This window comes from Arctopsyche grandis, chromosome 2 (assembly GCF_051622035.1).
Source record: "Arctopsyche grandis isolate Sample6627 chromosome 2, ASM5162203v2, whole genome shotgun sequence".
In the NCBI taxonomy this organism is placed as follows: domain Eukaryota; kingdom Metazoa; phylum Arthropoda; class Insecta; order Trichoptera; family Hydropsychidae; genus Arctopsyche; species Arctopsyche grandis.
The window spans coordinates 35768508-35784747 of NC_135356.1; the positions used below are offsets into that span (position 1 = coordinate 35768508).

General features: G+C 33.2%; 1 protein-coding gene across 5 annotated transcripts in view; it reads right to left on the minus strand.

Moving 5' to 3' along the window:
* Mgat4a (alpha-1,3-mannosyl-glycoprotein 4-beta-N-acetylglucosaminyltransferase a) overlaps positions 1-16240 on the minus strand; it is a 223151-nt gene that overhangs the window by 53765 nt on the left and 153146 nt on the right. For all 5 annotated transcript variants that reach the window (XR_013261601.1, XR_013261602.1, XM_077445939.1 and 2 more), the window contains exon 3: positions 14232-14341. Coding sequence is in view for 3 of the 5 variants with exons in the window: in XM_077445939.1 (XP_077302065.1) it covers positions 14232-14341 (110 nt within the window). In the remaining 2 variants the exon portion in view is untranslated. The remainder of the gene's footprint in view (positions 1-14231; positions 14342-16240) is intronic.

Genomic DNA, 16240 nt, shown 5'->3' on the forward strand with positions numbered 1-16240 from the left:
AAGTTGTGCTCTCGAACTTTTCGCAAAGTAAAATCACCTCGCATTTGTATTTAGCACGCGTATCCGCAGAATACAATACACACACACAACATCCATTTTACATATGTATATGTACATACATACATACTGAATGAAATATTTATTATTAATTCATCAAAATTTTCCATTTGCGTTGCTGACAAGTATGTACATACATACTAATATGAAGATGTGAATACGAAGTGGCGTTCAAAAAGTCTCTGGAAATGATAATGAAAAATTTCTTTGAGCAAAATTTGAGGCTACAGTCATCTAGATCAAGTGAGCGACAGTTATTTGGGCGAAGGTCACCGTTATAATTGGTTTTTGAGGATTATCTCCAGGCTTAAGTGCTGTCGGCTAACAATGGAGACCCCCGAATGGACTTAGTTGTCAGTAGCGGCATTCGGTCACTTCCCGGTAGAGTTCTCAGAACTGAAAGCGCGAAAACGTGGTACTGCATTCCAAGACCGTGGGACTGCATATCTGGTATGTGACTATAACAAAGGGTAAATAAACGCGTCGAGGAAGACGCCCTTTATAAGCAGGTACTTACAGGCCATAATAAGGCATTCTGGACGGAGCACTGGCTGTGCGTGGATCTCCTTAATCACCCAATAAATGCTGTGAAGCGACTTTGGCATTTTATTTGAATCCTCCACCCACCCCTACGCAACACTATCATCGTTTTAACCATGATTTTCAGTATATGGTTTTTCATTAGGGCTAATGGTAAGTTGCCGTATTGCATATATTATGCAAATCTTTGAATACCTCTAATTGTAGCTGATCATGGAAGGCAAGGTAGTCAAAAGTCTTATAGGCCCGGATAGAAGGCAAAAAAGGAGCTTTTAATTTTTTTTTATAATGGCGCAGAAGAACATTTTTATATAGTTGCGTTGCTTCTTACCTGGGAAACTAGGGTTTCTGATTTCCCGGGACACAAGACAGAACTTGGGATCGTTCCTGGGATTCCCGGGATCCCGAGTAATATATTTTATTTTCGTAATTTACATCGATTTCGAATTTCAGTCACTTATATAAATGGTGATTTTGTATATTTGTAATGAATAAAAAAAATGTATATATTTAAATAATTTTAAATTCAGGCTACATTATTCATGAAAAATCACAGTGAAGTTAAAAAAAATATACAAATTCAATGCGACATTTTTAACTACAGTTTTGCTATTAAATAATTATTTAATAGCAAAACTTTATTATAGAGTTCAAGAGGACGAGTATAATTTGCTTATAATAAGGAATTCTCAAAATAAACACTAATTTTTGTGTTAGGGCATGCAAATTTTTCGTTTACCGTCAACAGTCAAGATTTAATAACAATTGTGTTGCTTAGAAACAAGTTCGACTGTATAAAGATATGATGTGAAAGAAGATTTATTAAATTTAATTTATATTTTTTAATGTACATAATTTATTTATTTACAAAATATGTAAATGTATATATTAAATTTATTATTAAAATAAATTAATTTGAAATAGCTTCTTACAAATATTAAAATATTTAAACAAGAATCCGAAAGCCTGTTTCGAGATTTGGTACAAATACAATTCTTTCATTTTCAGTTTTAAAAAGGACGAAAAACATGAGCATTCCTAGCGCTTAACATACATATGATGGTTTTCAAGTACTTATTAAGTCTGAATTGTCAAATTTTGACGTAAGTAAATAATTTAAATATACCAAGTAGTGGGTATATGAAAAGAAATAAATTGCGATTTTAGTAAGGAAAACGCTACAAATATTTGCATAAAAGAGCAATGCTTATAATCTATTCACTATTCACATTTAATCTATGCGCTTTTGACCGTGTCTCGAGAAGAGGGGACGGGGGGGGGGGGGGCGATGAGGGTCTTTCCTAATGTTTCAACGTTGTAAAATTTAGCATCGTGATTAATTTAACAAAAGCAATTCACCATACCGTCCATAAAGAAGTTTAAATTAAGGGCAGAACTAAGCGTTTTATTTTTCAATATAAATATCTTCCTACATATATGAGTACCCACTCATATAAGCCGTTCCGCAAAATCAGTGTTCGTTGACTGTTCATAATCATTCTGTTTACGAATAATAAGCCCTTTGCGGGGACTTTTTGAACAACATACATACATATGAAGGTATACCAGTGGTTCCCAAAGTGGTTTCTAGGAGAGGGTCTTTGGCAAATTAAAAATAGTTTGGGGGTGCGTAGACAACGTCAGGGAATCGGTGGAAAGTTTATACAAAAAAATATTTATGACTTATAATTATACTGTATGACTGATTTATTTGTCAAATTTCACGAAACCAATTTGTAGCTACAAGGTGATCAATTAAATTTAATCAAAACTAAAAGTATAATATCTGCGTTTGTTGCAATTTTTTTTCTGTAGAAACAAAACTTGGGGAGTGAAGAATGCTTTCAAAATCCGTTTCAAAATTGCAAAATCGAGATGAAGGCGAGATGAAAACAAATCACTCACGGACGTTACACTCAACGGCGTTACGCACATGAAATTTCACTCACGCGACAAATCACTCACGGGAAAAATCATTCACACGCCATTTCGCTCACTGAATTATTAAAATAGCGCACAAAAACGTTATTTTTTTACACAATAATTATTCCAAAACTCAATTAAACGTTTCGTGACGAATTAACACACTATCCTATCACAGATACATAAATAAATAAGACAAGAAACAATATATACGTTCTTTTCTTCTACAGTTTCTATTAGGACAACGATACATAAAATTATTGGAATTTCATATTTTTTTTTTTTAATTTTAGTAGGTACTTCGATTTTTGAGTTGAAAACACCTGCCTCGATATCAGATTTGAGTACGTTGATTGATTTATTGCTTTCCCACCTTCCTATTTAATAGAACGTGGATTTAGTGCAGCCATGAACCTCACCAAGAAAAAAAGAAACAGGCTGGAAATTAGAGACTTACGAATGTTACTCAAAAACATAAATCTCATATCATCCCATCAGGTTCACACATCTTAGTAAAAGAAATAATGTATTTTTGTATTTTAAAATAAAAGCTATAATTTACCAATTTAATTTAATTTAATAATTTACGAATCAAGACACCAAAATTAAATTTATAACTTTTCTATTATGCAGTCATGTAGATTTATTTCACTTTGGGGTTCATGGTCAGGTTTATAAGTTGGGGATCCACTGATGTACACAATACTACGTGACATTTTCCAGAATTGCGGTTGATGTGGATCACTTTCGGTTTTGTACACCGAATCCATTACACGAAGTCTATGTGAATGTGTTTTAACACAGACTAGATTCAGTGCGGCAATCAATCCAAATCTATAGAAACATTTGCACACATTTCCAGTATAAAATCGGGTGACGGATATATATAGCTACTTTATCTATACAAATGAAGCACCAGTTTCTGTCTAGCTTTATGTCGCGACAAGCTGGCGTCACATCATTGTTTTATTTTATCATTTAAAGTTATTTAAATTCAAAATTTAAAATTTAAACTAAATTTATTTCAATAATTATGAATGGACTACGTATTGACTACAGACTATAAGAGACGAACCCTGTAAGAGACGAATCTCTCAACTTCGCTACTAAGAGCCCGGCCACACCGGTTAACTTTCAAGTGACTTTGTTGTCAAGCATAGTTGCTCGTGGTCATCCAACTTGGGTATATTATAGAAGCGACCAAAAATTCGGACACTGAAATATCCCGTATACAACAATTACAGAAATATCAAAACGTATTGTTTAATTTTTGGAAAACAAAATTCTATACAAGAAAACAATTTCCAAATTGACAGTTTCATATCATATTTTAAAACATTTCAATCCACTTTTTGCAACAATAAATCTATATATATATGTATACATATGTCACAGTGAAATTATATTTCAAGTGAATATATATTTTCACTAACGTTTCATTGAAATCATAACCAGTTACATTTTCAAAGTTGGTTTTATTAATTTAAGATAGGATAGGGCTGGTATTATTTAAGGGTTAGGATGGGTTATGTTAAGTAAAGGTTGTCCCTATTCATTTAAGATTGATTTGTTAGGGTTAAATTTATAGAGTTAAACGTTGTAAATTCATTGAATGAAAATATATTTTCACTTGAAATATGCTTTCACTGTAACATATACAATGTATCTAAAATTGAATGTCTGTTTCGTATAGGCTCCTAAACCACTCAACCGATTACGATGGAACTTTCAGGATTTGTTGTATGCATGTCCAGGAAGCTTAATGTGAAAAACAACCTCTTAATAATATTATTCTTAATTACGATTTTACCGACGCGAAAGTTTTAAGCGCCATTGTGTAGTCAAAGAAATGTGTTCGTTGGTAACCACGTTTCCAGTCGGTTTATGACGACACGGCTTTGAAGAGACGTTATTTGAGCTCCAACCATCACTTGAAACGGGAACGGGAACGAGAACGGGAACGGGAATTGCATGCCTTATTCTGGCATTGAAACGCATGCCGGCTTCAGTTAGTTATTTAAATAAATTTAACTATAAATTACTACTTAAGTAACACTTATGGGGCGGGGAGGGGAAGAAAAGGGGAGGAGGAAGATAGGGGTTAATAAATTTCGTTCAATATTTCAGAGCTGCAATATTGCAACTCTTTGTGATATGCAATATGCAATGTGCGCATTTTCGGTGAGCGGTTTTCCCGATCGCCATATTCTATACCTATTTTTTGTTTTACTAATAAACTGTGCAAACTATTAATATATGTACATATGTAATATAATATGTAGATACATATTATATTTATAAATCCTGAAAAGGGTGCGGCTTGGCGCCCAACAGCTAATGGTGCATTACACGGGCATAGATTACATCACCCCACTAGTCTGGAATAAATGTTTATTATTATACCAGTAAACAGGTGCACACATTCGTGCACTTAATATTAAGTGGGCAACGATTAAAAATTGCGCGTTGTGACGTCTGTACGAACATTCAGTTTGATAGATTTCGCATGCGCATTGACAGTGTCTGTACCAACAATCGGAATGAATGTTTTACGTATCGTCTATATATTTTCAGTTGTAATATATTCAAACTGGCGTTTTATGTCATTCACATTCGAATACAATTCAACTAGTAAATTATATCTCTACAAGCGCAAATACACTTTCAACAGTTGTAATGTATGTACATAATACATGTAATGTAATGTATGTATAACAGTCGAGTTTTGACAGCTTTGATGTTTTTACGAATGCTTCAGAAGTTAATAATGCGTTAATATTTTCTAGGTATTACGAATAATAATGAGTACCGTATTAAGAAAACTCTAAGAATGTGTTCAAAAAAAGATGTGACTTTCCAACCCAATTCACTAATCGAGTGACGTTTTCACGAAAACCTGACCTCTCCATCTAGCCTGATATCAACTTATGATTGACGTGTGTTTTCAGTAGTAATAAAATTTGACCAGTTGGAATGTAATTCGCCACATGAATTAACTTAGGAATATATTCCAACTAGTCAAAATATGTATATTACAACTGAAAATACACTTCAACTATGAAGGTAGTTGGTACCAGGTTAGATGGAATATATTCCAACTAGTCAAAATATATAACAACTGGAAGATACACTGCAAATATAACATATACACACATGGTATTAAAGAGGTTAGACTTGTGATACCATCCATATGTTGAAGAACCAATCTGTGACTCGTTTTCCAACATTCATAATACTAATTTATCGTGAAATAGTTTTAAAAAATGGGTTTCATAATATGTGCCATGACAGGAATTGCCTCAAGGTAACACGGTGACCGGAAAAATGCACTCGATATCTACATCCATATAAATTACGCTGCAAGTGTTCGTTCATGAACGTACTAGTTTGTTCATACACGAACTATAAGTTTTGGTGTCACGACAAAACGCTCACGGAGATTATATTCACAGATAAAACGCTCACGCGACAAGACGTTTACGGACATTATCAGACGGTGACCGGAAAAATGCACTCGAGATAGTTGCACTCTCGAGACATCCAAACTTTCAAAGATGCTCAAGGAGAACTAACGCAATAGAGTTCCACAAAAAAAACCGTCAAGGGGTAGTTGTATGTTATCCGAGGGAGCTAGCCTATTTTTGTGAAATTCTATTGTGTAATTTTTGAGCGCCTTTGAAAATTAGACTTCTCGAAACTGCGCCCCTATTCAGTGCATCTTTCCGGGAACCAGGTAACACATATGGTTAGATTATTTTTTTTTCATAAACACTACTTATTTTTCAAACATAACGGGATATACATATAATGCAATACAGACAATTGGCATAGAATACAATGGATTTTATAATATTCAACAAATTTGAGATGTTAATAGTTCGAATTTGTGAAAAAATTAAGTGGAGGATACAAATTTAATGGATCCATCACAACAATTAAGCTAGAAACATCGAAAAATCGAAATATACACTTCAACTGTAACATACATATGTACATATGTATATGGAGCAGACAGCCTGTAAAATACATACATATGTATGTACGTACTCGCACATGTGTATGAATATTCGACCGGTTCAATTCAATTGAATGTTACGGAGTTTGCAAGCTACCGAACATATTACTGTAATTATCGATGCGAGATAATGGTCCGTTACGGGTTGATTTGATAGTTATGACAGGGTCCCAAAATTCTAATTTATTGCCGATCGTGTTTGATTTATACGCGAAAATCAACACTGTGTAAACTTTCCAAATCCCAAATGTGGGCAGGCGTTTTGCCCTTTTAACCTCTTTGATTTAACATTGAATATCTCGAGTATCGTTATAGTTAAATAATTGTATCTCGAGTCAACTGTGTAAATCTGTTTGATCCGCTGAGAAATCAAATTGGAAGACAAATGTCTAAATCAGTGGTTCACAAAGTGGCTCCTACGGACCTCCAAGGGTCCTTGTGACCGCTGAAGGGGTTTTTGGTTAATTAAAAATAATTTGTGGACAACATCGGGGGGTCAGCGAAAGTATAAAAAAAACTATTTGTGACACATTTTCTTTATTATAACGACACCGAAGCTTTCTGGCATACTTAAAACAAGCTATACCAAAACAAGTTTATATATCTCACTGGATTATGTCATTACTAATGACTAGAGACACACATATAAAATTTATAAAATAAATAGAAAATTTAGAAAGGTTTTCCTATCCCTTTGCCTTATTATTAATTGAAGAATTTGAGGGGATAAAACAGAGATTGCACTTTACCATAGACGGTGTTTTTCCTGTCGAAACCAAGCAACTGCTTTTTACAAACCTCCTTTACGTTTCACATTAAGACGTCATTTTTTATATCTCTTATCTATTATGTGTACTACTGTAAACAAAATAAGACAGTTGGAGCTGTTTATCCAAAAAGCTGCTCAAAAGAGGGTCTTAAAACTAGAATCGCATTCAAGACTAAATGAGACAAATCTATTCCCCCAAACATTGAGTAAACTATTCAATCAATCTGTGGCAGGTACAAAATCTAATATTAATGTTAAAGAAACAGTTTCGTTTTTTAGAAACCTGCAATTGTTTAATGTATTAACAGAGGCACAATGTTTGGAATATAAAAAGTTAATCCATGCCGGATATATTGCTATTATTGATGGTAACAAAAATTAAATATGGAGAGTTTGGTTGTGCAGTGCTAAAATCTATTTGGTGTCCCGTCAATAGTGTGGATGCTGAAAGGTATTTTAGTAAATACAATATAATTGTTACCAATCGTCGTACAAATCTCAAAAAAGAATCCGTAGAAACATGCTATGTTGAGTTTTAATAAATTTTAATTGGTATTATATTTTTATATTCATATTTTTTGTCTTTGTATTTTTATATTCGTGTTTTTTGTCTTTGTTTTTTAATATTCACGTTTTCTTCTTTGTTATTTTAATTACAAATCATTTTTGAATTTTTCTAATATTTTTTAATTGTTGTGTTGTCTTTAAATTGTATATATATGTATATAAATTTTATAAAAAAATCATCGAAATTGTTTATTATTTAAAATTAAACTCTCATAAAAATAGACGATAAAATTAAACATTTTTAATGCCCAAAATACGTGTTTCTACTAATGACTCATTAGAGTAGTTAATAATATCAAAAGGAATGGTTTAAATGAGATATTATTTGCTCAACTTTGTTTGGAAAATGACGAAGACTATTATCGTTAACTATTTAACACCGAAGTTCGTTGGATGTCTAAAAGTGCATGTTTGAATTGAAATTGACTCAGTGTTGAAATCCCTGGATAGTAAAAGACAATGATTTTCGGCTTAGCTTAATTAATTCAAAAAATGGCAAAATGAAACCAATGTGAAGCTAAAAGGCGATCAATTAAATGTAATCAAAACTAAGGTATAATTTCTTCATTTGTTGCAAAAAATATGTCTATACAAACAAAACTTGGGAAGAGGAGAATGCTGTCAGTTCTGTCAGAGGAGAATCTTTCAAAATTACAAAAACGAGTTGAAGATTTGCTTGCTTATTGTCAACATTTAACGGCTTTTCATTCTGACCTCAGTCAAACATTTGAAGATATTCTTCACTTGGTTATCCCATATTGGGTGTTGGACCCTTTTGCAAATAGACCCACAAACTCAGGTGAATTCATACTGATGCATGAGCAATTTATCGAGTTACACACAAATGAGGAGCTAAACCGATGTTTTTAATAAGGATACCACAAATTCTTGTTACAAAAACACGTACCAATTTTATATCCTGCAATATGGGTCGCTGTACAGAAGCTGTTGATTGCTTTCCCGTCTTTCTATTTAGCAGAACGTGGATTTAAGTGCATTTTTGAACCTCATCACGGAAAAAAGAAAGAATTTTACTCACAAACATATCACCCCATCACCATTTACCATTCAAAACATCAAATTAAATTTATAATTTTTCTATTATGTAGTTATGTCGAGTTATTTCATTTGGGGGTCCATGGTGAAGTTCCATGGGCATAATACGTTTGGAAACCGTTGCTCCAGATAAATACCCACATTTTTTATACACGCCTGGAATATTCGAAACAATGACGATACAATGTAGATGTCGAAAGATAATGATCTTTTCGCGTTCGATTACTCATAGCTTATCCTATTCGTGTGCAGATATTACATATATTTACTCGTGATAAGGCTACTATGAAATCCGTTATTGAAGCATAAAGCTTTTTACTGCCAGTCACTGCCAGTTTATACAAACATACATATGTATGTAGGATCTTTTTAAGTACTAAAAAATAAATACAAATGATATTTTTATAACAAAAAAGATCTCCGAGTATATACTCATTAAATATTTCGTTGCATTTAAAGAGGTAGTCATTTGTATTATGGCTGGGCTGAGCCAATTTCGTTGGTATGATTGATTAAAAGGGCACCTTTTTTTCTATATACTCAACTATGATAAAATATCCGATCCCTTAGAGCAGGATTCGAAACTAGTGGTCCAGGGTTGTGGTGTTGGATCGAAATTTACCGACTCCGAATGCGACTTTATTTTATGATTCGACTCCGACATCTACTCCAACTTGAATAACAGCGATTTTCAAAATATAAATATATAACCAGCAGCGTGGTCTAGTGGTGAATGTTGAATTATTTCGTACTTGATGTTACGGGTTCGATTCCCCGCTAAGTCTCGCTGTTGGCCAGACCTTGATTTGTCTAGGTCGATCGTTTCTTATCAGAATTTGCCAATTTTTCTGATTTTCATTGAAACGATTCCTGTAAATTTAGCGTTTCCTTCCCAATTTTCTGTTGCGAACCTTTAGTTATTGTTATATCTTAGGTTTCGCCATATTGCTCACCATAGATGTCTCTGTGGTTGTTTATCGAATATAAAAATTCGTATTATTACATGAAAGTTTATCATCGTTATTTATCGTATTAATACGATGTTTGTAATATATGTCTACTGACCATAGATGTCAGATATTGTATCTATGTAATAATTATGTGGACCAGGAAGGCGCATTTGGGGTTTACCTGTTAAGCCTTCCTGGTATATTTGTAAAATAAATAAATAAAAAATAAAGGAATTAAAAATTGATATGTAACACGATCTATTGAGACGGAAGAAACAATCGGTTTTGACCACAAAAAATCAAAATACATGCAATTCAGCGATTTTATTTATAATGTTATTTAAAATCATTTTATTTTATATTTGATTTATTATTATAACAAATACATTATGTAAATGGATAAATAATAATAATAACAATATTATGACCAATGTGACTTGACAGGTTACCCGAATGCGTCACACCAGTCTTACAAAAAAAAAAGAAAAGAACAATAAAAAATTGGCAATCATTTATCTCATTCAAATAGACTCGGGTTTAATCTAATGAAACTGACCAGTTGCTCAACATGACAATAAAACAGGTCCAAATGTTCATCTATCACATTTAGGAACCGGATACCCTTTACAAGAGACGAGTTATTGAAAGTAGACGTTTTCGCAGCAATAAGTTGGAAAAGTAAACGATGACGCAAAGCTCTACCGCATTCAGGCGCCCAAAATTTAAGTTACGATAAAATCGAAGGGTTGTCAATACTTCCCTTTAAATCTCCAAAGAAATATTTGGAAATGGCAATAATTCTTATCGAAGATAGTGAGTCAAAGCCTACCTTGTAAAAAGGCAGTGGGAAATAAATAGGGGTAATATTTATATTTCCCCATATAAAGGCATATAAGAAACTTTTTTTGAACTATTTCTATCAAGAGAGAGAATTTAATTTCAGTGGGACTCCAAATTACAGACCCAAACTCTAATATGCTCCGGAAAAGCGAACAATAAAGCAACACAATTATACTTGGATCTTGGAAGTAGTGAACATTGCGCAAAATAAATCAATGCATTTTGGCAGCCCTACCTTACATATCTGAAATATGAGTCGAAAATTTGAAGTCACTCATATTATATTTAATATCATACATTATATCATAATTATATTTTGTTTCAGTTTCGCATTGCATTTTGGTGAATAAATACAACATTGTTCGTGCGTATAGCGGTCGGTAGAAGTTAACTTTTATTTTTTGTAAGTTTTGAGTTTGTGTTTCGTATTTGAAATACATTAATAAAATTTTAGTATTAATACGTAAGTTGTTGATATTAAAAATTTATTTTTGAAATACGTATAGGTATATTTTATATTAATGGAAATTTATATTTTTTAGACGATAAAAGTAATTGTCAACGTCGTATTATAGACCGCAAAACTTACTGTAATATTATTAAAGACCTTACACTGAATTATATTGTAATAATATTATAATATATAGTTAAATAAGAAATAGTTTAAAAAAAATATTGTACGAGTGCGACAGCATACTCGGTTCTCACAAGTAGAACCATCGATCCTTTTTTTAATATGACATAAACGGTATATGTAGATGCTGATGTACCCAAGGATGAACATTATCGTAGAACAAATAATTTACTGCAATTGGAATTCAACTAAAACAACGGAAATTCGAAATCGATTATATATCCAACATATCAAACGTGTTGCCTTGTCAAATACCACACTACAGTTTGATTTTCTTATTCAAGATAAATTATGTTTTGAAAATAAATTCCTATTATATTTATAAATGTATGTACTTGAGTTCGTATCCTTAATTCAATATGACAAATGTAATTTCGTTTGCAATTTGATTCTGAAAAAAGAGGTTTAAGAACAAAGAAGGTTAGGAATGCCCGCCGTAGGGCTTGTTTAGAATATATTGAACAATTTATTTTTCATAATCAAGTGGATAGTTATAATAAAAAAAAGGTCTGCCCTGAAACATTTGCGTAATGAATGATAATGGCTCGGACGAGCTGGTACGTATTATTCAATTATGTATCGCAATTGAAATTGCATTCACATGATTGCAATGGCAAAAGCATGCTGTTTAAAAATTAAATACGAAAACCGATGAAAAGAAAAATGCTCGCACCGCACGATATTAATCCGACTTCACATAGAATTTTAATGGAAATTCTATCATAACTTTCTATGTCGTGAATTTTATATAGACTTCATACTGATTGACCGTATTGTATTATTGATGTGTATGCCTCCGACCGTGTATTTTTATATATTTATCCGCAGCAGAAATTCATAAATATCATACGAGAATATAAAAGCATTTCCCATACAGTCGTTCAACTACATATACAATATATGTATGTAGTTGTTTAAGTACAACGAATTCGCTATCTATACACCGTACAATTTTTGAGCAAAAATATATTTATATACTGACCATTATCATTTGACAACGTATTCGTGAAAAAAATAGCCCTTCTCATAAGACACATTCACAAAATCATATCTGCAATCGAATAAAACCGGGGTTTCTAACCGTTATTTTATGCCATTTCGGTTTCATTCCAAGTCAAAAAATATATATTGGTTCGGTTCCCAAAAATATAACGGGTTTTTAATGTTTAAACGAGTGATTAATATTTAAAATTAAAAAAAAAAAAATCACTTTTTTTTATTATTTTCTTATGTTTTTCGTTGAATCGATACAGCGCGTTATAGGATTGTCCAAGTTCTCCTCTCTTGATACAAGTGAACGCTAAATTTTTTTATCGATGAAAATATACACAGGCGTTGATGAAAAATTAAAAAAAACGACTGTAAGTACTTAAATTTATTGCGAATTTTGTCGACGAATTCGTCACCGCTGGGCAGACGGGAATTTGCATACTTCGCTTACCATTTCGGACCGGGCCCTTAAAAGTAGCCGTACCCGGGAAATAGTACCATCTTTTCATAGTACATTGATAATATATATATATATATATATATATATATATATATATATATATATATATATATATATACATATAAAAACGGAAGGTATGTACATATGTTTTTTTGCAAGGAAAAGTATGGAGATTTCAACAAAATAAATATTACAATTATAAGAAGTTTATGAGAATGCAGGAGATTACTCCGTGACCATTGACGAATATACACGTGCATTCCAGGCGAGCGTGCGGGGATGGAATGAGGGAGTAGCGTTAGGGGTGATGCGAATTCACCGCAAGGGCTTTGCATGCTGAAACCGCTAGAGACAATAGCCTCTGGTGTGATTCATGAATCAATTCCATTTCAAAACCACGCGTTGAAACCAGAGATCTGGAGCCGGAGCACGAAAACTTATAGTGCTCCACTGCTCCGATATTTTGTTTTTATGTATTAAAATTTCTTACAGAATTATAAATTTGTTTTTCAATTTATGATAAATTCAATATTTGATGGTTTATTATCGTGGAATCATTTGACATGTGGCGTATCATGTAGTTTGGTTATATTATTTGTATTTAATATGTATGTATTTTTACAATTAAATATTTTGTTTTATATACTTCTTTCACTTATTGTTGTTTTCTACAAATGAATGTGGGAGCTTTCTTTTTTATTTTTCCATCGTGATCAAATTATATTCTTGATTATTTTCTCGATTCTTGTCACTATGATAGTTTGAGACAACCATGTGCGCACCCGGTAGTATATTTATAATATTTGTATTTAATATGTATGTATCTACACATGTACGTATTTCCGTGACATATATTAAATATTATATGGTTTTTTATCATATTTATATGTATAAATAAAATTAAATAAATAAAGATGATAAATAACACGATTCCTATTAAAACTATTCCGAGCACGGAGCGGAGCTGGAGCAAGAATGTAGGTGTTGGAGCGGAGCAACTCCAAAAAATGGTTGCTCCAGATCTCTGGTTGAATCATCAACGGGCACAACACTAATTACGGATAAAAACGATAGGCATCGTCATCAAATAGACAACGAGCGCGAGTTGAAAGGGAGCCAATGTTCAACGAAACTAAATTGCGGCACATATCAATACACCGGAACTAAATTTAAGTGCAAGCACCTAATATACCCAGACAAAAGTGTAAAATTAGAGATAGTCTATAATTGCCCCATACCTAATTATACGAAAAATATAAACGATGAAATTAAGCACGAATACAGCATGCTTCGCATGATTCGGTGAAGAGAATCGTCCGAGATAAATTGTTCCGGCTGCGGTGGTCTTAGACTCTGGGGAAATATGAGGAGTTGTGGTCGATATATACATACGTACATACGTATGTATGAAGGTTATAATATCTACTTACCAGGACGCGATATGAAGAAGATGAAACTGAAAGGGACGAGAACGCTAGTGGTGAGCATGATGAGGCAGTTGCGTCTTCGCAGCTGCATTTTTCTTGAGCAGGTCGCCAGTCTGAAACGATAGAGGAAACAAATTAAATTTCAATCACGTGCCAAAAGCTGCTGTCAACTGAGATGTCTTGGGTTCGAAACTCGACCGCAATTAGGCAACTGTCTCACTCGATAATGGGGGTCAAAATTTGATGTGACTAGTGATGTCCTAAAAGAGGGGCCACTCGCCGAGAAATTTGTTTACCTCGAAAATTGCTTCAGCTATTAGCTGGGTAATTAAAGCTGATAAGGTTTTGTTCACAGCACAGTACGATCGCTCATAAAACAGCGGTTCGTAACTTTATTGACTAGTGTACCCCTAGAATCTAGGGCCTAGATAGTTCATTTCCGGAAATTGTAACCCTCATATAATAATCCCCCTCCCATATGTTTTGGCAAGTTGCATATTTGACTCACGTACCTTTTGTTAGCACATCTCAAAAAATATATTTCATTTTTGCAAATAAATGTCCACCCCTTCTCCTCCCTACTCTCTAACTGTACTCTAAGGGCGAAATCACACAGCGGTGAATGTGGCACGTGGTTTTTTTTAGATAGTTTTAAACGTATAGAAAAAATGTGACGTTCATGGCACGAGTTTTAGGCTGAAGATAATCCTCTACCATTGTACTCATGTACTCGCAAATTCGTCATTTCTACGACGCCATCATATGACTCCTTCGTTGTCACATGATTAATATAAAGAACAAACGACTAACCAGTAGAGATAAGACACACCTAATTTTATAAATATACCATTGATTAATGACACACGTATGAATTACTGATTATTGATTACACATTGATGATGAATAAAACTATTATATCCACCACACCCATGCACTGACTAACCAAGATTGTACAACACGTGTCTTCAACACATTCATTGTTTGCTAAAGAGTATATAAACTCAATATTGTTAGAATTTAAGTCAGTCCGTAATCAACTCTTGTACCGAATATTAAAATAAATTGTTTTTTTATTCAAACCGTTCGTCTGCAATTCTTTATTCACGCATGCATGGCACACGGTGTAACACGTCCTTTCAAAGCAACACTTTCAACCTATGTCGTTGAAATTGTATGGTAGTATTTATCCTTGCTTGACAGTGATCTATTCCAAAGCAACCTTGATCGATAGTGATCGACAGTGAAAATGACAGTGATCGATAACGGTGTATCCCATATTCGTTATCGATCACTGTCAAGCAAGGATACAATTTTACAGAAAATGATCCAAAGGGTCGTTTTGGTATATGTATATCACTGTCAAGAAAGGATAAATACTACCATACAATTCCAACGACATATGTAGGTCGAAGTGTCGTTTGGAAAGTGTGCCCATGCATGCGTGCCATGAACGTCACATTTTTTCTATATGTTTAAAACTATCTAAAAAAACCACGTGCCACATTCACCGCTGTGTGATTTCGCCTTAACTGAGATCATATACATATATTTCAATCTTTGTTATAAATAATTGATGCGATAAAGTTGCAGTCGATTTGCAGTGTGGTAGCCTGCGCTCATCATTATTTTCATAATTGAATGTGGTGTATGAGTGGAGTTTTGATCTTCTCTCTTCTATTTGAGCCTCGCAGGGATGTTTTGAATTTGCGGTTGGTTTTTATATATTGGTGCTCGCTATAGGTGCAAGACATTCCCTACTTTGTATTTTATTATTTGATATTTTTACTTTATCTGCTCTTATTATAATGCTATTGTTTTTTTTTATGATTTTGTATAAATGTATTTATTGTCTGTGCATATATTTATGATCTATCTGTATCTTTTCAACCATTATGGCGCATTAGGGACTCCTGTAATGCCACAATGGTATAAACTTAAACTTTAAAATAAACAAAATAGCAACGCTCAAAAGGTTAGACACTATCCGGAGTATGTACTAATCAAAATATAAA